A 27,268-nucleotide genomic window follows, 5' to 3' on the forward strand; every position below is an offset into this window, starting at 1 on the left:
GAATGTGTTAGTGGTGATCAGTTTGGCTTCAGGAAAGGTTAAGGCACCAGAGAGGCAATTCTGACATTGCAGTTGATAATGGAAGCAAGACTAAAGAAACATGAACACACCTTCATATGATTTGTCGACCTGGAAAAAGTGTTTGACAACCTAAAATTCTAAGGAAAATAGCAGTAAGATATAGGGAGAGATGGGTAATGTAAAATATGTACGAGAGCCAAGAGGGAATAACAAGAGTGGACAGCCAAGAACAGAGTGCTCAGATGAGAAAGGGTGCAAAACAGGGATGCAATCTTTCGCCCCTACTTATTATTCAATCTATATATCTAAGAGGCAATGATGGAAATAAAAGAAAGGTTCAGAAATGTAATTAAAATTCAAGTTGAAATGACATCAATGATACAATTTGCTGATGACATTGCTACCCTGAGAAAAGTTAAGAAGAATTATATGACATACTGAAGGGAATGAACAGTCTAATGAGTACAGAATATGGATTGAGAGTAAATCAAAGAAAGATGAAGGTAATGATAAGTACTGAAATATCGACTGCCAATTACAGCTGTGTATGTTCATATTATGGAGCTTTTAATGTATTCCTCGATTTGGCATTGCCTTTCATGTTGCCTTAAGTCTGGACCGCACAAAAACGTAAAATAGTGGTGCCACTGTAACTTGGGTGAATTGTAGGTTTCTGGCAGAGTAAGCATAAGCCAATGATATTGCAGTGTTCACTCTCTAAGTCGATCGAAAAGTGTGCTGCAGAACTTAATTAAAAGAAGCACAATGGAACTCTGCACAAAAACAAATTTAGGCCTACCAGCATTCTGACCAATGGAAATCAGTGCACTAACGGATGATGACTTGAACACCTGGAGGTGTATCAAGTTGTGCAAGGATAATGATGATCAATATATGGACTTCTAGACAAAGAACTAAGGGTTATTCAAGTTAAAATAAAATAATCTTACATGAAACGGGACTTTCTGTCCATCTTGTAGATGGAGGTTTTTGGTTCTTTGTGTGTGTGTGTGTGTGTGTGTGTGTGTGTGTGTGTGTGTGTGTGTGTGTGTGTCTCCATTATTAAACCCCTGCACTATATACGTGAGTTACTATCTATACTTGTCTCATTGCAAAAATTTACAACAGAATAACCATTTGTCATAATAAGTTACATTCGATACCGTTATGTAGGTTAGTGTTACTAGATTTTTTAAGACCGCTTACATTAGTAAACCTCAACTTGTGCTCCCTTCACAGCTCTGAGAATGTTGAGGCAGTATTCCAGTTCCCACCACGTGTTTCGTAACATGCGTTCTGTCACAGTGCCCACAGCAGCTTGTATCCTATAGCCTTCAGTTTGTCAATGTCAGCAACTGGTGTGATGAATACTCTGTCCTTGATATAACCCGAGAAAAAAAGTCAAGGAGCGTAATGTCTCCAGAGTGAGGTGGCCAGGGTGTTGGATTGTTCCTTCCAATCCATCGATACGAACATTACTCCCGTCCCCAGAAATAACGCCCCTTGACTTTTTTTTTATGGGGCTATATCAAGGACAGAGTCTTTGTCATACCAGTTGCTGACATCGACGAACTGAAGGCTAGGATACAAGCTGCTGCAGGTACTGTGACAGAATACACGTTACGAAACACCTGACGGGAACTGGAACACTGCCTCAACATTCTCTGGGCTACCAAGGGAGCACACGCTGAGGTTTACTAACTTAAGTGGTCTTTTAAAAAAAAAACTAACCTATGTAACAGCTTCAAATGTAAATTATTATATCAAACGGTTATTCTGTAATAAATTGTTAGAATTGGGACAAGTTTTTGTGCTCACTCTGTACTTCTGTTTTGTCTCGAAAACCAGGGGCAATAAATGCAGGGAAGTGTTGCACTGTACTGCATGGCAGCCAGAGCAACTCCTCGACCAAAATATCAACAGAAAGGTGAACGAAACACACTGACTGCATTATAAAAATTCCAAATTCAATATTATCAGGTTTCTTTTCAAGGGATCATCAATTATTTTCGTTTTCATTTAAAGGATTTAAAGCAATGTGTATGGGAAAAATTTCATCAGAAAATCATCTTTCCAAATCCCATTCCTTTTTTTCTAGAACACTGACCTACTGAATTGTGAGCAAAAATTATAAATGATGTAAGTGTGAAGCATGTATCAAATCCATGTTGGGAATAAATATTATTTTGTATTGCTTCACAGTAACAATTATCGTAAAACATAAAAAGCTACTATTTCCTGGTTTATTACAATTAATTTGCTCCATCTGCAGTTTATGTAGAAATGCCTGCTTTAGGTAACTCAATTCTAGATCACGTTCAGTGAACCTGAAATAGTGGGAATGATTATGGAAGTGACAGTAGTAAATTGTTAAGTTTATAATTTATGCAACTGTAACTTAGAATTACCAGTCATGGAGACAAAATGCACAAGACAGCATCATTATACTTAAATTTCTTCTTGTTTTATTGTCCAACTTGAAATGGGAACAGGCATTAAGCTAAAAAATTCAGTAACAACAAAAATGTTGACCATTGTTTGCAACAAATAAAGTGAACACAGCACAACATGTATTACAAGGTAGCAAACTCAAGTTTTTTTATTCGTAGGTCATTAAGGTTTCATTCCATTACCACACTTGTTTTATAGTTGTTAATAATGATTACATTCACAAATCCAGAGAGGACAAAATTACAACTCACTGCATCATGTAACGAATAGTTAAGCACCAGTGTTTGAAGAGTGGATGCACTGAAACTCGAATGTAGTCTTTTTAATAGAAAACTGGATTGTACGGTCTGTGCTGTAGCATTTCTTTCTGGTAACTCTGGCATCTCTGGAGCCAGACTCGGACAAACAACACAATTATAACTACTATGTTTATTATGTTTTGTTGCGTCACTGCCCAAATTCAACAACGAAAACTGTTCATGCAACACGATGTAGTCAGACAATGACAATCTGATATAACACAGAAAGCATATTGTTATTATTATTATTATTATTATTATTATTATTATTATTATTATTATTATTATTATTAATGTTGTTATGCTTGTTCAGACAGTCTCCTTCAAACTTTAGCATTACTTTCTTATGCTGAAACTTTAGTCTTGAATGAGTTGTAGCACAATAGCAGAGTTTTATAATATTCAGTAGATCTTACTCATGTAGATATATATACATAATGACCATTATCTACAATGTATCCACAGAATGAACTGAAAATATGATCAATGGAATGAAATTAATTGAAATGTGTCAGTGAATATACATTCCTGCAACTACACACTACATTTCTGAGAACACCAACAGAAGGTATTACAAGACGAGACAATTCAAATTCACATATGATCAACAGAAAAGTTCACTATTACACATACATACTCATCCACATGAGAACATTTATTTACAAAATATCTCTCCAAAACATAACTTTATATAATGATAATTTAGTAGTACCGAATTAGATAAAACTGAAAAAATAGGTGGAGAGGTACAAGAGAAAACAGGAATTTATGTTACATACATACACTTTGAGGATTCATACAGTAAGATTATACATACATAACAAAACTGTTAACTGAATATAGAACATGCAGGAATTTCCACAGACTCCATCTTCACCTCAGCACGACTCTCAGGAGGTGGTGTTTCTTCAAGCGTCTCATTGAATGACAGGTAATGACGAGGTAGTCTTAAAGGATTGTAGCCTTGTAATTCTAAAAGAAAATCTTCCTGTTCATGTGATGCCTGCTGAGAAAAACACGAATAAGTACTTTTAACACACTGCAATGTTGCCAAATAGAAATTGGATATTGTTTCTTACCATTTGTTTTTTACCCGGATACTTTCGAACTCTACCTGATGGTGGGTAATTAATTCTTGCTACATTCCTCAAGACATCCGATCTCTCTGCCATTGGTGATGTCGTAACAAGTTTTGACAACTGATCTATTGTTTTGTTGAAGAACTCCACCGTTTCTTTATTAAGTTGCTTCCCAGGCAGACCACAAAACATATAATATAAGGTTTCATACAGACTTCTGGGAAAACAAAAACAACCAATAGAGAATGTTAGTGATACAATGCACAAAGCAACTGTCACATTAACTATCAAGAACACTTTTCCATTAGCATGAAAACTCTAAAGCCATCAAGTACTGAAGCTGTAACATGATGCTACTTAAAGACACAGAACCAAGGAACAAATTAATAATATTTATTTCTGCTTTTATATTGCCAAAGTCAAGAACGTATTATGGCTCCAGTTAAACTGCGTATTTAACTGAATGTAGGGCTACAAAAGAATACAGGTGACAAGATACTGACAGCTACAAACCTCTGTTTCCAAAGCTTGCATAATCAACTGAGCTGCCATAACAATGTAATAACAGAGAAAAAAGCTATAATTACCAGAACTCAGGAAACAAAACTTTGAGCTCTATGGCCAATGGGGAGGAATGTAACAGAAGTGGAATGGGTAAATTTGAAACATGGGATGGTGAAACCAGCAGAGAACAAACTACACAGAAACTTGGGACCTGGTAGAAATCCTTGGATGGCACACAATATACTGAATTTGATCGATTACAGAAGATGATATAAAAATGCAGCAAAAGAGCAGCAAAATCGGAAAGGTGGATCACAAGAAAGTGCAAAATGGCATACCTATTTGGAACTGTTAAAGAGCTAATGCAAGTGATATGGTCCTACTCAAGTCTGGATTTATCGTTAAGTAGGAATGGGAGTGGGAGGGCTAGGCCAAGTTCAGGGGGATCGAGCAATACAGGCTCCAACTGTGATAGCGAAAGGCGCGCCTCAGAATAGGCAACTCTCTCAAGCCAAATACAGGGTACAAGATCACGATTGGGTGCGGAACATTGGAAACCAATGTCGGCCCTGATGCTGACTATAAATACCGACGTTTCTTGTCTTCCCAAACCTTAAGTTGGAAGAATATATATATAAAAGGATATACCAAAATTATGGTCACTACACAATCAATACCCAGAATTATTTTACCTTTTAAATATTAACAGACATAGATAAAGGACTACAACAAAATAATCGTTGAAGCAACAAGTAGCAGGTGTTACTAACAACCGTAATACTTAGTCGCCAGACCTGCTGCGACCCAGCATACACATACATTAAAAATAAGGAAGTTTAAACAATACGGAAACAAGATGGCGCTATGGTTGGCCTGCTAGATGGCACTGCCATAGGTCAAACGGATATCAACTGCGTTTTTTTTTTTAAATAGGAACCCCCATTTTTTATTACATATTCGTGTAGTACGTAAAGAAATATGAATGTTTTAGTTGGACCACTTTTTTAGCTTTGTGATAGATGGCGCTGTAATAGTCACAAACGTGTAAGTACATGGTATCACGTAACATTCTGTCAGTACGAACGGCATTTGCTTCGTGATACATTACCCATGTTAAAGTGGAGTGTTTACCAATTGCGGAAAATATCGATATCGTGTTGATGTATGGCTATTCTGATCAAAATGCCCAACGGGCGTGTGCCATGTACACTGCTCGGTATCCTGGATGACATTATCCAAGTGTCCGGACCGTTCGCTGCATTAGTTACATTATTTAAGGAAACAGGAAGTGTTCACCCACATGTGAAACATCAACCATGACATGCAACAAATGATGATGCCCAAGTAGGTGTTTTAGCTGCTGTTGCGGCTGATCCGCACATCAATAGCAGACAAATTGCACGAGAATCCGGAATCTCAAAAATGTCGGTGTTGAGAATGCTACATCAACATCGATTGCACCCGTATCATATTTCTGTGCTCCAGGAATTGCATGGCGACGACTTTGTACGTCGTGTACAGTTCTGACACTGGCCACAAGGGAAATTAAAGGACGATGACAGATTTTTTGCACATGTTCTGTTCAGTGATGAAGCACCATTCATCAACAACGCTAACGTAAACCGGCATAATATGCACTATTGGGCAACGGAAAATCCACAATAGCTGCGACAAGTTGAACATCAGCGACCTTGGCGGGTTAATGTATGGTGCGGCATTATGGGAGGAAGGATAATTAGCCCCCATTTTATCAATGGCAGTCTAAATGGTGCAATGTATGCTGATTTCCTACGTAATGTTCTACCGATGTTACTACAAGATGTTTCCTGCACGACAGAATGGCGATGTACTTCCAACATGATGTATGTCCTGCCCATAGCTCACGTGCGGTTGAAGTGGTATTGAATAGCATATTTCATGACAGGTGGATTGGTCGCCGAAGCACCATACCATGGCCCGCACATTCACCGGATTTCTTTCTGTGGGGAAAGTTGAAGGATATTTGCTATCGTGATCGCCTGACAACATGCGTCAGCGCATTGTCAATGCATGTGCGAACATTAAGGAAGATGAACTACTTGCTGTTGAGAGGAATGTCGTTACACATACTGCCAAATGCACTGAGGTTGACGGACATCAATATGAGCATTTATTGCATTAATGTGGTATTTACAGGTAATCACACTGTAACAGCATGCGTTCTCAGAAATGATAAGTCTACAAAGGTACATGTATCACATTGGAACAACGGAAATAAAATGTTCAAACGTACCTACGTTCTGTATTTTAATTTAAAAAACCTACCTGTTACCAACTGTTCCTCTAAAATTGTAAGCCATATGTTTGTGACTATTACAGCGTCATCAATCACAAATAAAAAAAAGTGGCCCAACTAAAACATTCATATTTCTTTACGTACTACACATATATGTGATAAAAAATGGGGGTTCATGCAGTTGATATCTGTCTGACCTATGGCAACGCCATCTGGCAGACCAACCATAACGCCATGTGGTTTCCCCCTTGAAGCTAGACAAGTTTCGTTTGACACTTATTTCGTGATATATTTGGCCCGGTCACGATCAATGGACCAGCCAATAATCACAGAGCAATGACGTATTTGGTTATAACAGTAATTTCATTGAACACTCAACGTCACTCTGTCTGAAGGCTCCTCTCTTGTTGCTTGCCGTTAAACTGTCATTCAACGGTGCACGTTTACAACTACAGGAAAATTCGGGGGACACTACACGAAAGCCACGACATGAACCTGCAGATGCGAACTTACAAATCAAGCTGACAATATACAGGGTGTTACAAAAAGGTACGGTCAAACTTTCAGGAAACACTCCTCACACACAAAGGAAGAAAATATGTTATGTGGACATGTGTCCGGAAACGCTTACTTTCCACGTTAGAAGTCATTTTATTACTTCTCTTCAAATCACATTAATCATGGAATGGAAACACACAGCAACAGAACGTACCAGCGTGACTTCAAACACTTTGTTACAGGAAATGTTCAAAATGTCCATCATTAGCGAGGATACATGCGTCCACCCTCCATCGCATGGAATCCCTGATGCGCTGATGCAGCCCTGGAGAATGGCGTATTGTATCACAGCTGTCCACAATACGAGCACGAAGAGTCTCTACGTTTGGTACCAGAGTTGCGTAGACAAGAGCTTTCAGATGCCCCCATAAATGAAAGTCTAGAGGGTTGAGGTCAGGAGAGCGTGGAGACCATGGAATTGGTCCGCCTCTACCAATCCGTCGGTCACCGAATCTGTTGTTGAGAAGCGTACGAACACTTCGACTGAAATGTGCAGGAGCTCCATCCTGCATGAACCACATGTTGTGTCGTACTTGTTAAGGCACATGTTCTAGCAGCACAGGTAGAGTATCCCGTATGAAATCATGATAACTTGCTCCATTGAGCGTAGGTGGAAGAACGAAACTAAAATGAGCTCTAACATGGAAATTAAGTGTTTCCGGACACATGTCCACACAACATCTTTTCTTTATTTGTGCGTGAGGAATGTTTCCTGACCTGGGGGTTGGTGAGGCCAATTTTCAGGGCGTCAAAGGTGGCTTGTTCGCTCTCTCCCCAAATAAAGCTCACCCCTTTCTTGGGTAAGTTGTTAAATAGGGCAGCCTGCTGAGTGAAATTTGGGACAATCTTCCTGAAATAATTGGCCATCCCAATGAAACTTGCAACGCCCTTCTTACTGGTGTGTAGGGGAAAAGGTAGTAATTTTGCCAAGTTATTAATAATCACAGAGCAATGATGTATTTGGTTGTAACAGTAATTTCAACTGTACGCTCATTGAACACTCAACGTTGCTCTGTTGAAAGGCTCCTCTTGTTGCTTGCGTTAAACAAATTGTCATTCAACAGTCTACGTTAACAACAACAGGAAAATTTGGGGAACACTACAAGAAAGCCGCAAGATGTGAACTTGCGTATCAAGTTAACAATATACCATTTCACGGTGAACACACACATGCAACCACAGGCAGATTCAAACTGTCCTATGGTGAGCCGGTGCAACCTTGCGGGCAGCAAAATAAATAGCAAACAACCGCCACATACTAGCAACCAATGCAGCCATCCATGGGGGCCACCTCAGACCAACTGCCCGTACACTAGTACGTCCTCTCTCTCCGAAAGCCGCCAGCAATCACATGCTAAGCACCGTGACCCCCCCCCCCCCCCCTCTCATGATGCACCAGAGGAAGGAGAACACAGTTCTGCAAGGTTTAAAAACTATCAAGAGGAAAGATGTATGCCATCTATATGAAAAATAAAGACAAATGTGAACATAAAGAAGTCAGATGGCAACCCAGTAGACACAAAAAAGGCTTAAATAATATAACAAGGACTATCAGTTATTGACAAAATTATTTAATTGGACAGATCAAAAATCTACTCATCAAGTGGCAGCAGAAGGCACACATAAAAGACGGTTGTATTTGCCTAGCTTTCGGAGCCACTTGCTGCTCCTTCAGACAGAAGAGTTGAAGGGAAAGGAAAATGGGGTGAAGGGGAAGGGCTGGAGAGGTCTAGGAAAGGGGGTAGATTTCGGAAAAGTGACCCAGAACTGCGGGCCAGGGGAGTATTACTGTATGGGATGAGGAGGAACGAATTATTGTTGGGGACTGCATCAGACGAGATTTGAAAACCTGTGAGCTTAAAAGTGGAAGACAGGGCTATATGCAGACAGAGATTATTGCTTTAAACATCATGCACGAGTTAATAAGAGTGAAAAGCTAAGTGCATTGTACATAACAGAGGTGGGAGGGGGCAATGAAAAATAGACGGGAAAGACAATGAAAGAGGTAGAAAACTAAAACAGAGTGACGCAAGTAGTTGAACAGTGAAGAAATGTTGAGACAGAAGAAATTAACGTAAATTAAGGCCAGGTGGGTGGTGAGAACCAAGGACATGTTGTAGTGTTAGATCCCACCTGGGGAGTTCTGAGAAACTGGTGTCTGGGGAAGAATCCAGACAATGTGTTTGGGGAAACAGCTGTGGAGGTCACAAATGTTACGTTGTAGAGCATGCTCTGCAACTGGATATTGAGAGTTGCCAGTATACACCCTCTGCCTATACCCATTCATCCTAACTGGTATTTTGGTGGTAGTCATGCCGACGTAAAAAAAAAAAAATGGTTCAAATGGCTCCGAGCACTATGGGACTTAACATCTGAGGTCATCAGTCCCCTAGAACTTAGAACTACTTAAACCTAACTAACTTAAGGGCATTACACACATCCATGCTCGATGCAGGATTCGAACCTGCGACCGTAGCGGTCGCGCAGTTCCAGACTGAAGCACCTAGAACCGCTCGGCCACACCGGCCGGTGCCGATGTAGAAGGCCGAACAGTATTTACGTAACAGCTGGTATATGACGTGTTGCTTCGCAGGTGGCTTTCCCTTTCATAGTATATGTTTTGCCACTTACAGGGCTGTTATCAGTTGTGGTGGGAGGGTGCACAGGGTAAGACTTGCTGTGGGGAAGGTCATAGGCCTAGGAGCCATAGGGTAAGGGATGGGTGTAGAAGGAGCATAGGGTCCGACAACAAGATTGCGGAGATTGGGAAGGGCGACAGAAAGCTATTCTAGGTGTGGTGGGCAAAATTTCAGGTATAATGGATCTCATTTCAGAGCATGATTTTACCAAGTCATGGCCTTGTTGAAGTCGCTGATTAATACATTCCAGACCAGGATAACACTGAGTCATCAGTGGTGTGCTCCGACGTTGTTTTTTGGAGAGATTTGCAGTACCAGGACTGGATGTGAAGGCCCAGGAAATATGCATTTTAAGTAGGCTGGTGGGGTAACCATGTGCAGTGAAGTCTGAAGTGAGAATCTTAGAGTCTGCATCCAAACAAATACATTTGCCTCAGATGCCAAGGCTCTATGGGAGGGAACATTTGATATGGAAAGGACGGCAACTGTCAAAATGTTAGTACTGCTGTTTGTTGATAGGTTTAACGTGAATGGAAGTGTGTTGCTGGCCTTTGGTGAGGATGAGAACAACATCAAGTAAAGCGGTATGGGATTCGGAATAGGACCATGTGAAATTTAATTGGGAGAAGGTATTCAGAGATTCCAGGAATTTTAGCACATCAGCCTCACCATGAGCCCATATGGTACATATGTTATCAATGTATCTAAACCAAACCAGGGTTTGAAGGCTTATGAATCCCAGGAAAGCACCCTCCAAGTGACCCATGAAAAGGATGGCATAGGAAGGAGCCATCCTGGTTCCCACTGTCGTACCTCTGACCTGCTTATATGTACGCCACTCTAAGGTAAAGTAGTTGTTGGTAAGTATAAAATTTATTAACGTGAGTAGGAAGGTTCTTATAGGTTTGAAATCAGGTGGGTAGTGACTGGGGAAATGTTCAGCAGTAGACATACTATGTACTTGGGGGATGTTGATAAAGAGGGAGGCGACATCAATAGCGACAAGCAAGGTGTGTAGTGGGAGTGGGATGGCCACAGATTTCAGATGATCTAGGAAATGGTTGGTTGGTTGGTTTGGGTTGAAGGGACCAAACAGCAAGGTCATCAGTCCCTTGTTTCAAATGTGGTCCATTCCGATAGTGTGATATCTCAGTGAAGTCAGAATGATAAAAGGGAAAAGGCTAAAAAATGTTAAAAGGTAGTCATGTTGTCAATGGTCAAACAAAATGAGGTAAGTCAGCAAGAGAGAGAACCCAATGCTATGATAGAAGCAGGAAATATCCCAACTCTGAAGCAGCAGAAGCAAGACCACCTCCGACTTAAAAGGTGCGATCGCTAGAATGTAGAAGTGCTTATGGGAAAAGGAGACTAACCAATCCTAAAAAATGATAAAAACAGAGTAAAAGGGGGAGAAAAGAAGAACGCGGTCAGGGAGGGGAGTCGGTAATCTCCAAATATTGCTTACAGTGAGAGATACGCCAACACTCACTGCCCTGCCCAAACACCAGAGTGAGATTAAAAACCTTAAAACAGAGAATAAAAACCACTTTCCCAGAGGAATCCGAGAACCAGGTCAACCATCTGGGAATTGTCAGCCAAATCACAGGTAAAGTGTGGGGGAGCCAAAAGAAGGGGGCATTCAACCAAAATGTGGGCTACTGACTGGAAGGCTCCACAACCACAAAGTGGGGGGTGGCTCATCACACAAAAGAAAACCATGGGTCAGCCTGGTATGGCCAATGCGGAGACGACACAGTGTGGTCGAGGCCTTTCGGGAGAGGCGAAAGGAAGAACGCCATGGGCCCGTTGTCACCTTAATCGCACGAAGTTTATTAGACAAGGAAGTAGCCTCCCAAGAGTTGGCCCATGGGTGTGCAAAGTGGGACTTGATGTGAAGCTGTAAATCTGCTGCAGGAGGGGTTACAGAAAACGGGGGGTAAGTGACTGCTCCCCCTGGCAAACAATCAGCGAGCTCATTACCCGGGATACCCGCATGGCCAGGGACCCAGAGGAAGTCAACGGAACAAGCAACACAGTGAATATCAGCGAGATGGTCATGGATGGCAGAGACCAAGGGATGGCGCGAAAAACACTGGTCAATAGCCAGAAGACCACTCATTGAGTCTGTGCATAACAAAACGCGGTTGTGTTGGGACTGTTTAATAAAGGTAAGGGCCTGGGAAATTGCCATCAATTCTGCAATAAACACCCCACATTTAAGTGGCAGCAGATGATTTTCAGTTCGAACAGAGGACGTGAAGGCATATCCCACATGATCAGCAGATTTAGAGCCATCAGAGTAAAAAACAACAGCATCCTGAAACTCCCATAAAATTCAACGGAAAAAGGAACGGAACACCATCAGGGGGATGGAATCTTTCGGACCTTGGTGGAGATCCATCCTAATTCGAGGCCGAGGAACTAAGCAAGGGTGGGTGGAGGGGAGGGAGTGACGAAGACAGGACAAAGAAGGAAGCTGAAAATCACGGCAAAGAGACGCAAGGCGCAGCCCAACTGGTAAACCCGCCCGAGGGCGGGAATCAGGTGGGCAACGTCCATGGTCTTGGAACAGGATAGAATAGGAAGGATGAGTGGGAGAGGAACGGACAGAGAGCGCATAAGACACCAGAAGCTGGGACCACCGAACAGAAAGAGGGGGGCAGATTCCACCTTCAACCAGGAGACTATCAACAGGGCTAGTAGGGAAGGCACCGGTGACCAAACGGATACCACGATGGTGGACTGGATCCAGAACGTGCAGTGTGGAAGGAGCAGCCAAACCATAAACTTGACAACCATAGTCCAAGCGAGACAGAACTAGAGCACGATGAAGACAGAGAAGGAGGGAGCGGTCCGCACCCCAAGAGGCGTGGGCAAGGAAGCGAACGACATTGAATTCACGGAAACATCCTGCCTTCAGGAGTCTGATATGGGGCAGCCAAGTGAGCTTGTTGTCGAAAAGAAGACCCAGGGAACGAAACTGTGGGACCACAGGCAATTGTTGTGCATCGAGATAGAGCTCTGGATCAGGGTGGATCGTAGTACGGCGACAGAAGTGGACCACTCGCGATTTTAAAGGAGAGAATTGAAACCCGTGTGAGAGGGTCCATGCAGAGGCATGCTGTATAGCTCCCTGGAGCTGCCGCTCTGCAGAGGGCATCGAAGAGGAACTAACCCAAATGCAGAAATCATCCACATACAGGGCAGGGGCGACCAAAGGACCGACATAGGCCACAAGTCCATCGATAGCAATGAGGAGAAGGACACTCAAGACAGAGCCCTGTGGGATGCCAGTCTTCTGGGTCTGTGGAGAACTAAAATCAGTACTATGAATGACCGATGGAACAGGAACTGGAGGACAAAAGTCAGGAGTGCGCCCCAAAGACCCCACTGATGAAGTGTAAGTAAGATGTGATGGCACCAGGCCGTGTCATAAGCATTGCATAGGTCAAAAAATACTGCAACCAAATGGCGGCGCTGGGAAAAAGCCTGCCGAACTGCGGATTCCAAGTGAAGTAAATGATCGATTGAAGACCGTCCCTCTCGGAAGCCACACTGGTAAGGGCACAATAGATCCCGAGATTCGAGGACCCAATTGAGCCGATGGGCTACCATCCGTTCAAGTAACTTGCAAACAACATTTGTCCGACTAATTGGCCGATATCGGTCAACATATGGGGGATTCTTACCAGGTTTAAGGACAGGAACCACAATGCTATCCCTCCACTGAAAAGGGAAGTCACCCTGGAGCCAAATACGGCTAAACACCCGGAGAAGACGTTGCCGTTGTGGAGCACTGAGATGTTGAAGCAGTTGGTTATGAATGGAATCTGGGCCAGGGGCCGTATCATGAGAAGAAGATAGAGCAGAAAGAAATTCCCATTCAGTAAAAGGTTCGTTGTAAGATTCTGACTGACAAGGGGTAAAACATAAGGTTGAAGCTTCGGCCCGCTGTTTCTGGCGAAGGAAAGCAGCCGGATAGGAGGCCGATGCTGATGCCATTGCAAAATGGGTCACAAGATGTTCCGCAAGAACTAACGGGTCCGTACAAAGGCCATCTAGGAGGTAAAGGCCTGGGAGGGTGGACTGCCGATGGAAACCTTGGAGAGAGCGAAGTGTAGCCCATACCCGTGACATAGGGACAATAGAACCAAGGGAAGAAACAAATCATTCCCAACATATCCGTTTGCTCTGTTTGATTAAATAACAGGCTTTAGCACGAAGGTGTTTAAAAGTAATAAGGCTGGCAAAGGATGGGTGCCTCTTAAGGTGTTGCAAAGCTCAACGGCGATTACGGATGGCAATGGCAATGGCCGTACTTCACCACGGGACTTGCCGGCGACGAAATGGTCAAGATGAGCGCAGTACAGCAAGGCTAGCAGTGTGAACAATCGCGTCAGACCCGTCACGTAGGACGTCATCAATACAACCCAACAAAGAGGGAGAAAACACGACCTGTGCGGTGTATAGAGGCCAATCGGCGCGTTGTAAAGACCAACGAGGTAACCTGTCCATCAGGGAGTGGTAAGAAAGAGAGAGAATCAACAGGAAATGATCACAAAGGTCATCGTGTAGCGACCAGTGTAATGAAGGGAGGAAGGGGGAAGAAAGAGAAAGATCAATGGCAGAAAAGGTACCATGACCGGCACTGAAATGAGTAAGGGAGCCATCATTAAGAAGGCACAAGTCGTGGTGTGTAATAAACTGATCTAAGAGAAGGCCTCGTCTAGATGGAAATGCACTGCCCCACAAGGGATGATGAGCATTAAAATCCCCAAGAAGGAGGAAGTTGCCGAAGAAGGGCAGTTAAGGCAGCAGGTGTAAGAGCCCTGTCTAGAGGGAGATAAAGATTGCAAACCGTGACCTCAGAGTCCAGGTGGACCCTAACAGCAACCACTTCCAATGTAGTTTGAAGAGGAATCCACGTGCTAGCAATGTCTGTACGGACCAATGTACAAACGCCACCAGAAGCCCGCAGAGGTCCGACCCGATTTCGACAGAAAACACGGAACCCACGGAGGGTCGGGGAGTGAGCATCAGTAAAATGAGATTCCTGGGGAACCACACAAGCTGCAGAGTAAAACGAAATAAGGGATTTCAATTCCGGAAGGTGATGGTAGTATCCATTACAATTCCATTGGATAACCACAGAATGATGATTTAAATGGGGGCTGAACAGGCTAAAGCCAGTCGTACCGCCGGGTCACCACCCGTCACCGACAAGGAGGGAGCGACATCCATGAACGGCAGGTCAGAATCTGGTTCTGAAGCCGGGGATGGGACCTCTGGTGACACCAGAGGCTCTTTGTCCCGGCACTTATGATTCTTCTTCTTTTCAGGTTGAGATCGAGGAGGGCTGTGTGGCATAAAGGAGCCAGCAGCAGCAAGATCCGGAACAGAAAGAGATCGGGCGACCTGGGGGCCGACAGGCCGCAGTTTTCGCGGTCGTCGCGTGGCAGCAGACCTTTGGCCTGGAAGATGCCGGGAAGGGGCATCCCGGGAGGGGCGCCCTTGACCGGCAGATGCCGAAGGAGTGGAACATTTCTCCGGCTGGGGAGGGGGAGCAGTGCCCGGAGAAGGTGTGGGAGTTGTAGGGGAGGGGTGGAGGAGAGGGGAGGAAGGGGTGAAGAAGTAACTAAAGCATAACTAGACATCACGGACATGGGGTGAAGATGTGTATACTTCTTACGAGCCTCTGTGTAGGTTAAACGATCAAGGGACTTATACTCCTGTATCTTCTTTTCCTTCTTATATACTGGGCAATCTGGTGAACGTGGAGAATGATTGCCATGACAATTAACACACACACAGGAGGGGGAACACAGGGACTCCCCTCATGGAGTGGACATCCACAGTCACCACAGAAAGGGGCCTGCGAACAGTGAGAAGACGTGTCCAAAACGCAAGTACTTAAAACACCGCAGAGGAGGTGGGATGTACAGCTTCACATCACATCGATAAACCATAATCTTTACTTTCTCAGGGAGGGTATGTGGTGTCACTGCCAGACACCACACTTGCTAGGTGGTAGTTTTAAATCGGCCGCGGTCCATTAGTACATGTCGGACCCTCGTGTCGCCACTGTGTGATCGCAGACCGAGCGCCACCACAAGGCAGGTTTCGAGATACGGGATAGCACTCGGCCCAGTTGTACGGACGACTTTGCTAGCGACTACATGGATGAAGCATTGCTCATTAGCCGAGCCAATAGTTAGAATAGCCTTCAGCTAAGTCAATGGCTACGACCTAGCAAGGCGCCATTAGTAACATTGCATGTATCTAAAGAGTCTCATTGTATCGCCAAAATCTCCAGATGTACCAAAAGGATGGATTAAAGTTAAGTATTCCCGAAGCTACGTACTTTTCTTTATAGCCTTCATTACGTATCCTGTTTCAGACCTCACGCATCCAGGCTTTAGCTTAGCGCGTGCCTTTCGGCTTCCTCTCATTGTGTCTAGGCTGTCTTGCCTAGACACAACAGGGTATCCCCTTCAAAGGCCAGGATAAAGGCACCAGTATCAATGTGATTGTCCTTAGGACCCTTCTGAACACGCCGAACAAAGTGAACACCCCACCGTCTGAGATTGTCCCGAAGTTCCTCATCAGTTTGAAGGATGAGGTCCCTGTGAAAAATCACACCTTGAACCATATTTAGAGACTGGTGGGGGGTAATGGACACAGGAATGGTGCCAAGATGGGTACAAGCACGAAGGGCCGCAGACTGGGCAGCTGAAGCAGTTTTGATCAGCAACGAAGCCAAGCGCATCTTGCTCAGGGAGTCCACTTCGCCAAACTTGTCTTCAATGTGCCCCACAAAGAATAAAGGTTTGGTATTGGTGAAAGTATCCCCATCAGTCCTGGTGCAAACTAGATAGGGGGGAAAGGCTTTGCCCCTAGCCGACTGGCCTGACCCTCTTCCCAGGGGGTAGCCATGGAAAGGAAGGCTGAAGGGGCAGGAGAAGCAGCACTAGAAGCATCAGTTCCACGCAGAGACGGCCGCAAAAGAACGGCCAGAGTTCTGGACCCGTATGCGTTTCATTTGCATAGCGTCCGCCCTGATACCACCCACTTCGATCAGGGGCTCTCCTCACTGGCGCCACCCAGCCACAGCAAGGGCCATCTGGCACAGCGGCCATTGCTGGGAGTTCTGATGCTCCAGGATGACGAGCAACCATTCCAAGGCTTGCATGAGGTGGTCACAGCTCAGGTATCAGAAGTGTGATCCCTGTGTGTTCAGGGGGCTCAACCAAAAGGGTACATAGCGACCCCACCACACGGGCTGGCTACCGTGCTGGCTATGCACCCTAGCATCAGACAACAACATGAAAGAAAAGGTGGCATGAACTAGGAGGGCACACGTCGGAGGCACTAGGTAAGGTGCTCTTCCCCAAATGGCTCACACTAAGGAAGAGAAATTTAGTAATGGAGGTCAAACCCCAGAAGGGGACCAGGGAGCGCCAAAAGGAGGTGATTACGCAACAAAGCTAAACTGCAAAACCAACAGAACCAGGAGGATAGCAGGGGCCATCATAAGCAAGGACAGCACGAGAGGGAGAGGAGAGGGCGAGGGGGAAGGAGCAAGGAGGGGAATGGGAAGGAAATGCAGCCCTGGAAAGAAGGAAGGCTGCAATAGCTCGGGGCCCCGTGCTCGCCACGCACGTATCCACAAAAGAGTTGTGGACCCCCCCCCCCCCCCCCCCCGGGGGAGGGGGGGGGGGGGGAGGTTGGTATCTTTTATGTAGGAGAAGAGTCTTTGTACTATGAGTTGTGGGTGTTGATCAACTAAGGCAGATACACGTTCGGTGGGTGCTTTGAAACCAGCAACTATGGGACGACCAGTATTAACGGATTTGTGGATCTTAGTAAGAAGGTAAAAGATGGGGGTTCGTGGTTTGGGTGGGGTGAGAAGTTTTACGGATTGAAGTGTTGATCCTTGTGAGGGGCCTGAGGTTTTAAGGAGGGACTGCAGGTCAGTTTTAACCACAGCGATGGGATCTTGATGGCAGACGCTGTATGTAGTGCCGTAGTCCTTCACTCATATACCCCTTTCGATCACGTACTATAGTGGTAGATCCTTTGTCTGCTGGGAGGATAATGATGGAGTCATCAGATTTTAGGGAACATAGTGCCTGGAGTTCTGCAGAAGACAGGTTGTATGGACCTGAGGAAGGGTTGTGAAGCAATGCTGGATGTGAGCAATTCTTCGAAAGAATAATTTTGAGGTGGTAGTTGTGGAAGAAGTTGGGATTGTGGTCTGAACTGTTAAATACAGAGTTCAATGTCAGGTTCGCTGTTAGAAAGGTTTTGGGATCGAGTTGCAAAGTGATATTTCCAATGGATATTACGTGAGAAGGAAAGTAGGTCCTTCACCAAAGCTATATGATCAAATGTAGGTTTAGGGCTGCAAGTTGTTTGCTTTGTTTTGCTTTAGAGTGCAGAAACATCTGGGGTCGTAAGAGTCCCAGTCAAAATTATACAACAGGAAGACAGAGGAGTTAAACAACGACTATAGGTCAGTCCCAATTGCCAAAAGAGAAGACAGCTAAAAACGGGTGTGGAGAAAGGGCTAAAGAGACATCTTACAGAAATGGAGGTCCAAAACTAAAAATTAAATGGCCTTAGCCATATTTCTTTGTCGGATAAAAAGTAAAACGCAGTTGACATCCTTCACGTCGTTTGCTAAAATAGCCAATAACTCAGATGGCAAACCCGAGGAGGAACGTGAACGGTTAAAAAAATGGGCATTCCATCAGGAACTGGCTGACAGTTAAAACTTGGGTGCAATGTGGACGAAGTGGTAGGGTAGCGCCACTTATCAAGTGACGATGGCTAAGAAGGCAATGCCCAATATGCAACCTAGTTAAAATGAACTCCTCCCGGCGAGAGGGCCAAGCCACTGGGAGAGGCTTAATGAGCCAGAGCTTATTCCCATGAAGGGAGGACCATTGGCGATGCCAAAGAGATACTATTTCCTGACAGACAGCAACACAGATATCATTGGAGGGAATATAGGAACTAGCAGGCTGAGGTACGAGGACTGCAGCCTTGGCAGCAGCGTCAGCAGCCTTGTTTCCTGGCAGACTTACATGACCAGGAACCCACATAAACGGTACAGTAGCCCCAGCAAGAGGGAGCAAGTGACAGTTTTCCTGGATCCGTTACACTAAGGGATGGGCGTGTACAGCGTACATAGACTTTAAAGGGTGATGAGCGAGTCTGAGCAGAGGACACAATGGAAAAAACTGTGTCGCGAGATGTACCCCCATGCTCTGATACAGGGCGAAGAGCTCAGGTGTAAATACTGACAAGGGAACCTCCCCATCGCACCCCCCTCAGATTTAGTTATAAGTTGGCACAATGGATAGGCCTTGAAAAACTGAACACAGATCAATTGAGAAAACAGGAAGAAGTTGTGTGGAACTGTGAAAAAAATAAGCAAAATATACAAACTGAGTAGTTCATGGGAAGATATCCAATATCAAGGACATTTGGAACGCAGGAGCGCTGTGGTCTCGTGGCAACGTGAGCAGCTGCGGAACGAAAGGTCCTTGGTTCAAATCTCCCATAGAGTGAAAATTTTAATTTTTTATTTTCAGTTTATGTGACAAACTCTTATGTTTTCATCACTTTTTTGGGAGTGATTATCACATCCACAAGAAAACCTAAATCGGGCAGGGTAGAAGAATCTTTGTACCCATTCGCCAAGTGTACAAGTTAGGTGGGTCAACAATATATTCCTGTCATGTGACGCACATGCCATCACCAGTGTCGTATAGAATATATCAGACATGTTTTCCTGTGGAGGAATCGGTTGACCTATGACCTTGCGATTAAATGTTTTCGGTTCCCATTGGAGAGGCACGTCCTTTCGTCTACTAATCGCACGGTTTTGCGATGCGGTCACAAAACAAAGACACTAAACTTATTACAGTGAACAGAGACGTCAGTGAACGAACGGACAGATAATAACTATGCAAAAATAAAGAAAGTAAAATTTTCACTCGAGGGAAGACTTGAACCAGGGACCTCTCGTTCTGCAGCTGCTCACGTTACCACTGGACCACGCCGCTCCTGCGCTTACATTGTCATGATGTTGCCTATGTGGTCCATGGACTACTCAGTTTGTATATTTTGCTTATTTTTTCACAGTTCCACACAACTTCTTCCTGTTTTCTCAATTGATCTGCGTTCAGTTTATCAAGGCCTATCCACTGTGCCAACTTATAACTAAATCTGAGGGGGGTGCGATGGGGAGGTTCCCTTGTGAGCAGTGTGCCGAAGTTGATAGCGAAAGACACAGGCACCAATGACAAAGGCACATCTGACCGCACAGTCTGCCCGTTACCCATCAGTGTACACAAAGGTATTATTGCGAAGTTCCATGCAAAGGTTGTGAAACTGAAGGCAACAGAGCGTGGCTGGAATTGTGTCCTTAGGAAGTGAATGAAGGTCAAGGTTAACATGGGCCGGTTCACGAAGCCAAGGTGGTGAAGGGTTCAGACCCACCAGGAAAGTTGCAGGTAGTGTGAAGTTAAGTCGCCATAACAAGTGCCGAAAATGGACTCCAGGAGGTAACAAAGAAGATGGACATGCCCCATACTGGTGATCAAAGGAATCATCGAAGAAGAAGGCATATGATGGGTAGCCACGCATGGCAGACATACAGCATGCATACTTGCTGAGGAGAAAGTCACGGCGATAGGACAGTGATAGTTCAGGAGCTTCAGCATACAGACTCAACCGCGCTAGTGTAAAAGGTGTCAGTGGCCAAATGGATACCACAATGGTGGATAGTGTTTGGACGGCATAAGAGGGATGGATGTGCAGACGCATAAACAAAGCACCCATAGTCAAGTTCTGAATGAACAAGCGACCAGTACAAATGGAGAAGTGTGTTTCGATCGGCACCCCCAGGAAGCACCATTGAGGACACATAGGACATTGAAGAACAGCGTACAGCAGGCTTACAGGTAGACACGTGGGAAGACCAAGAGCGTATCCTATTGAGCATGAGCCACAGGAATTTCGTAGTTTCGACAAATGGAAGGGCAACAGGCCCAAGATGTAGAGATGGGGGAGAAACCATTTGCACAGCCAGAAATTCATACAGACAGTTTTGCCAGTGGAAAAATGAAAGCCATTGTCAATGTTCCAAGAGGAAAGACGATCAAGACATTGCTGAAGACGCTGTTCAGTGTGACACATCTGCAGAGAACTGCAATAGACAGCAAAATCGTCAACAAAAAAGGAGACTGAGATGCCTGGTGGTAGACAGGCCAGTATCAGGTTAATGGTGATAGCAAAGAGGACAACGCTCAGGACGGAATGCTGAGGCACACCGTTTTCTGAAAAGGCAGAACCCATACGCACCCTGAAAACTCTGTCTTTTAAAAATTCCTGAAGGAAACAGGGCAGACGGCCATGGAAGCCCCACATGTAAAGAGTACAGACGATAACAGTTCTCCAGCAGATGTCACAGGCCTTCTCCAAATCGAAAAACACGGTCACAGTCTCTGATTTCTGCAGAAAACCGCTCATGACATGGTTGGACAAAGTAACGAGATGATCAACTGCAGAACGCCACGCTCAAAATCCACACTACGCATTCATTAGTAAACTGCAAGACTTGAGCCACCATACCAGCCGGGGCATGAATCATGTGATCCATCACCTTGCACACACAGCTGGTGAGAGAGATGGGGCAGTAGCTAAAAGGAAGGTTTTTCTCCTTACCAAGTTTAGGAACGAGTATGACAGTGGCTTCATGCCAAAGTCCAGGAAATGTCCTTCTGCCCAGATACAGTTGTATGTACTAAGTAGAAAGAGCTTGCCTGCAAGAGAAAGGTGTTGCAACATCTGCATGTGGACAATGTCTGGCCCTGGGAGGAAGGATCGAGATCTACTGAGAGCATGGTCTAGTTTCCTTATAGTAAAGGCGGCATTGTAGCACTCACAATTCTGAGAAGAGAAGGGTGATAGTGGGAAGAGCTCGAAACTTCCACAAAACGGCGGCCCAATGTGTTGGGGCCAGCAATAGGGTCTACGATAATATCGTCTGCTACTGTCAGGCTAGAAATTGGCGAATAGATCTTGGTCCCTGAGAGCCATCGGAAATTGGCGCACACAAGAGGAAGGGGTGGAACTGTTAAAAGAATTAGCGAATGAAACCCAGCTAGCTTGTTTGCTATCCCGAAGAATATGACAACACTTTGCATGCATCTGTTTCTAATGAATGCCATTTGCCATCGTAGGATGGTGGTTAAAAGCACGGAGAGCATGAGAGTGCGAATTGAGTCGCAGCATGCCTCAGTCCACCAAGTGACTGGGACACAGCGTGGTACAGACGAAGTGCGAGGAATGAAATGTTCTGCAGCAGTAAGGATAACGTTTGTGACATATTACACCTGGTCATCACAACTGGGGAAATCTCATTTTTCGAAGGTCGCCAGGGAGAAGTAAAGCCATCAGACAGCCTTAGTAAGCTGCCATTTGGGTGTGTACGCAGGTGAAGTATGTCAGCATGTGGGAAATGGTTGCTAATGTAGGCATCAGAAAGAATGGACCACTCAAGACGATGGGCAAGCTGGGCAGTGCCGAAGGATTGGTCCAAATGTGAATAGCTGTGCGAGGAGTCAGTAAAAAAAGTGAGTGCTCCAGTGCTAAGGCAGAAAAGGTCAAGTAGATTAAGAAGATCAGCCAAGAGTTTCTGGGAAAACCCCAAAGGGGGATGATGTGCATTAAAGTCACCGAGTAGCAGAAATGGAGGGGGGGGGGGGGCGGCATAGCTGCTCATTAAGCTGAATTAAGTCTGCCCTAGTGACACTGAATGATGAAACGATATAACTGGTAGAGAGGGAAAAAGTCAGGTGGGGAAGGAAACGTCTAACTGCAACAGCGTGAAGACGAATAGTCAGGGAGATGGGTTGACTATGAATGTCATCCTGTGTGAGCAGCATGACATCCCCACGAGATGGAATGCCGACCTCATTGGGAAGGCCAAAACGAACCGGGAAGAAATGTGAAAGCTCAAAGCAGTCATGAGGGCGCAATTTTGTTTCCAGAAGAAGAGTCACTGCTACAGGGCACAGAAGCAGGAGGATCTTGCTCCACAGAAGCATTGGCTTGCTTGTGCGGTCAGTCTGTGGAGTCCAACGCTGAAAAATGGTTGGTGGTTCGTACTGCCGACACTGAGGCCGACCAGGCTAAGGTATCATGTGGCAACACCGTCGAAGAGGATCTTCGAGTTAGCGAAGGAGACGTCCGTTTGCCTTTGGTGGTCTCCTTTGAGCCTTTCCGATTAGAGGAAGACTCGGGTGTCATTTGGCTGGAGGGGCGGAGGAAGCCTTCATGGGCGTACTCCTTCCGACCTTTCCAGCCTACCAGTTGTGTAGCTGGTGGCTTCGCTCCTTGAGGCAAGAGTCTGATGGCTCAGTGTCGGCAGTGCGAACCACCAACCATTTTTCAGCGTTGGACTCCACAGACTGACCGCACAAGCAAGCCAATGCTTCTGTGGAGCAACTTGATATTGGGTGAGTTCACAACCTCAGAGCTGAATTTGAGGTCACATATCTGCATGGCCACGTCCTTCATGCAGTGAAGGGTAACTAGAACAGAACTAAAGGTGCCAGATGGAATAATCAGGGTTTGCGACTACCCAATAACTTGGTAAGGCACTTTTTCCTTTACCCGGATCTCTTGGACAGCCCGCTCATCAAGGTACATGGGACGATCCCGAGAGGAGGGGGCATGGCCGCCATTGCGGTTGATACAGTAGGAGAAGGAGGCAGACAATCGTCATCGTGCACATCCCTCCCACAGTTTAAACATTTGGCTGGGTGTCAACAAGATATTCTAGTGTGGTTGAAGTGACGACACTGGTAGCTGTGCATCGGGTTTGGAATGTATGGCTGGATTGTGATAATTTCAAAGCCTGCTTTAATCTTGAACGGAAGTAACACTATCAAACGTGAGAAAAAGATTGCGGGTGGGCACTACGAAGGAATCTATCTTTTTCATCACCTGATGGACGGCAATGACACCCTCATCAGAGAGGTAAGATCGGATTTCAGCCTCGGTTAGACCGTCGAGCAGCCTAGTGTGAGTAACACTATGGGAAGAATTTGAAGTTCTATGGGCCTTGAAACGAACGGGGTAGTCGTGGAGAAGTGAGGCGCAAGCAGTTGTTGTGCTTGAGAATCAGAAGTAGTCTCCAAAAGCAAAGTGCCATCCCATAAATGAGAGCAGGATTTCACAGGATTGGCAATTGCATCAACACCTTTCTAAATAATAAACAGACTTCCCATGGTGAAGGACTGACTGTCTTCAGTGCTTGAGACCACGAGGAACCATGGTGCAGGGGGAAGGGTCTCTGAATCATTAGCGTCTTTACATTTATGTTTCGTAGACGCTGATTGTGAAGATGATTGGCTCATTGCGAGAAAATCCCCCATGATTGCCATCATCTCCAATGGTGCGCTCCTCCTAACTGGGGGACCCCTTCACAAGGGGGCGCACCCGAGTCAGGTGATCGTTCAGACCTAAAGCAAAAGCAAAAGCAAAAGCAAAGAAAAGAAAAGGGAGCGAAAAACGTTGGTGAGATCGTTCTTATGTCAGCGACAGACAATGCAGAACATTGCCAGTAACATCCTGGATGTGTTCCCCAAGGGAGAGGCATAAATAATAGCAAGAGGGTAGATATGCAGCACGGCAGGGAGAAGATGCTGCAAAGATTGGGCCCCTGTGGTAGCCAAGCACGAACCCACCAGAGTGGCGAGCCCCCTGCGGGGGAGGGGGCTCATGATGAGGCAGACCTAAAATTCCTGGAATCTCTGAATACCTTTCCCCATTAAATTTCACATGGCCCTGTTCTGAATCCCAAGTCACTTTCCTTGATGGTTATCTCATCCTCACTGAAGGCCAGCAACACACTTCTGTCCACATTAAAGCTACCAACAAACAACAGTACTTATATTTTGACAGTTGCCGTCCTTCCCGTGTCAAACATTCCCTCCCACACAGCCTTGCCATCCAAGGCAAACATATCTGTTCGGATGCAGATCTTTAGAGCAATACACCACCATTCTCACTTCAGCCTTCACTGCATGAAAGTATCCCACCAGCCTAGTTGAAAAGCAGTTTTCCAGGGCCAACACATCCAATCCTGGTACTGCTAAACCCTCCAAATAACAACTTCTGAGCGCACCATTGGTGACTCCGTATTATCCTGGTCTGGAATGTGTTAATCAGCTACTTCGACAAGGCCAAGACTTCCTAAAATCGTGCCGCGAAATGAGATCCATTCTATCTGAAATTTTGCCCACCATACCTGGAACAGCTTGCCTCACCTTTCCAATCTCTGCAATATTCTTGTCAGACCCTACGCTCCTTCTGCACCAATTTCACTACCCTATGGCTCCTACCCCCGTTGCTGTCCTCACTGAAAGACTTGCCCTATGCACCCTCTTACCACCACCTTTAACAGCCCTGTAATTGGCAAAACATATACTATCAAGCAAAGGGCCACCTGCGAAACAACACATCATTTGCCAGCTGGTGTGTAAACACTGTTCAGCCTTCTACATTGACATGACTACCACCAAATTATCACTTAGGATGAATGGGCATAGGCAAAGGGTGTATAATGCCAACTCTTAATATCCTGTTGCAGAGCATGCTCTACAACGTAACATCTGTGACCTCCGCAACTGTTTCACCACACACATCACCCTTGACTTTAATTTACGTTAATTTCTTCCATCTCAGCATTTCTTCACTGTAACTATTCTTTGCTTCACTCCATTTTAGTTTTCTACATCTTTCACTGTCTTCCCATCTATTTTTCTGCCACCACCCCTCCCACCTCTATTACAGCTTTTCACCCACCTCTGTTACAGCTTTTCACTCTTATGAATTCATGCTTGATGTTTAAGCAGTAATTTTTGTCTGTGTGTCACCCTGTCTTCCCCCTTTAAGCTCTCAGATTTTCAAATCTCTTCCAATGTAGTCCCCAACACTCAGTCTTTCCTTCTCATTCCTACGTTAAGTCTCCTGTGACCTGAGGTCCTGGCTGACTTTACCAGAACCTACGCCCTTTCCTAGTCCTCTTCAGTCCCTTCCTTCCCCTTCAACTCTTCTGCCCGAGGAAGGAGCCACTGGCTCTGAAAGCTTGGCAATTACGACAGTCTTATGTGTGTGTTCCGCCACCGTTTGGTGAGTAGATTTTTTATCTGTCCAATTAAATAAATAAGGCTGAAAGGTGGAAGAAATATACAAAAAAAGCTATGAACAGGAAAGGAAGACAATATTGTAGGAAAGGAAAAGGAATTAGATGAAGATGAGATGGAAGATACAATACTGTGAAAGTAATTTGCTTTTTAACACTGCCATAGAGGTTTCAGAAAACAGTTAGAATTTTTTGATTTTGTTTTGTAGTTTTCTTTTTTTTATAATTAGACTCTAATTTGCAAAGTTAATGATATCCAGTAAATATACACAAATGCTTGGTGCATCAATGTTCTAAGCAACAATGAGTTTTCATGTAAAAATAATGTTCACGGTAAAAACAAGCTGTGCACAGCAATATGTAATGAATGATTGCTGAGTATGTGCAGATAATTTATGAAGCACAGTATACGAATGGAATTTTTTAGAAGAAATACAATATTTCACCACATGAAAAACATCAAATATGTTCATCAGAAAAGTGGTAATTATGGCAGAATAAGAAGTTAATATTACATGAAAATGTTAAAAAATATATGAAAGTCTCTTATAAAACTTTGTTGAAAATTGAGGTACAGAAATTTTCATTGTAGTTACAAAGTTAAATACTATAAATACAGCTAACAGCAACCAGTTGATTTATTGAAGTAAGTGTGTATTCCAAAACCAGTTTCCAAACCTTTTCTGTCTTGTCTTGCAGACTTGCTAGCGGACATACAGTCTTGAAAATAACACTCTTAGATCTCAAAATCCCCGAGAGATTAGTTGGTTTATTACAAATACTTTGTTAATGACACTCTTATCCTGTTTAATGGAACAACAGAAGAAATAGAATGCCTAGCAGGAGAACTTAATTGATTACAACAAAAAATTGAATTCACTGTAAAACATGGAACTCGTTATTGATGGTAGGGATGTAAGAAGATTTAAAAAAAGGCTGTAAAAGCAGCAGCAAAATGGGAATCCAGAGATCTAAAAAGTGAAGTCAGAAAGAAAGTACAAATGACAAATCAGGAATTGTTAGACAACTACTGCAAGGTTCTAAAAAATAAAAAGAGGAAAGATGGATGCCATATGAAATATACAAAAGTGCTATATACTGGAAATGAAGAGAATACTGTAGGAAAGCATGTTCATACACGAATCATTTACGAACAATCGACAGAATCTGGTTTCACTAATACTCCAGACCATGTTAATGTAAAGTTTATGTTCATATAA

The 27,268-nt window shown here is 44.5% G+C and overlaps 1 protein-coding gene across 3 annotated transcripts in view; it reads right to left on the reverse strand.

The window, feature by feature from the left end:
- Window positions 1–2,594: 2,594 nt before the first annotated feature.
- Window positions 2,595–27,268, reverse strand: part of LOC124622000 — a 76,801-nt gene continuing 52,127 nt past the window's right edge. For 2 of the 3 annotated variants that reach the window (XM_047147547.1, XM_047147549.1), the window contains exons 3-4: window positions 3,851–4,067; window positions 2,595–3,777 (exon numbers count right to left, since the gene is read on the reverse strand). In XM_047147547.1, the coding sequence (XP_047003503.1) occupies window positions 3,601–3,777; window positions 3,851–4,067 (394 nt within the window). In that variant the 3' untranslated portion in view covers window positions 2,595–3,600. The remainder of the gene's footprint in view (window positions 3,778–3,850; window positions 4,068–27,268) is intronic. The other variant, XM_047147548.1, reaches the window with a different exon arrangement.

This window comes from Schistocerca americana, chromosome 7 (assembly GCF_021461395.2).
Source record: "Schistocerca americana isolate TAMUIC-IGC-003095 chromosome 7, iqSchAmer2.1, whole genome shotgun sequence".
Taxonomy (NCBI): domain Eukaryota; kingdom Metazoa; phylum Arthropoda; class Insecta; order Orthoptera; family Acrididae; genus Schistocerca; species Schistocerca americana.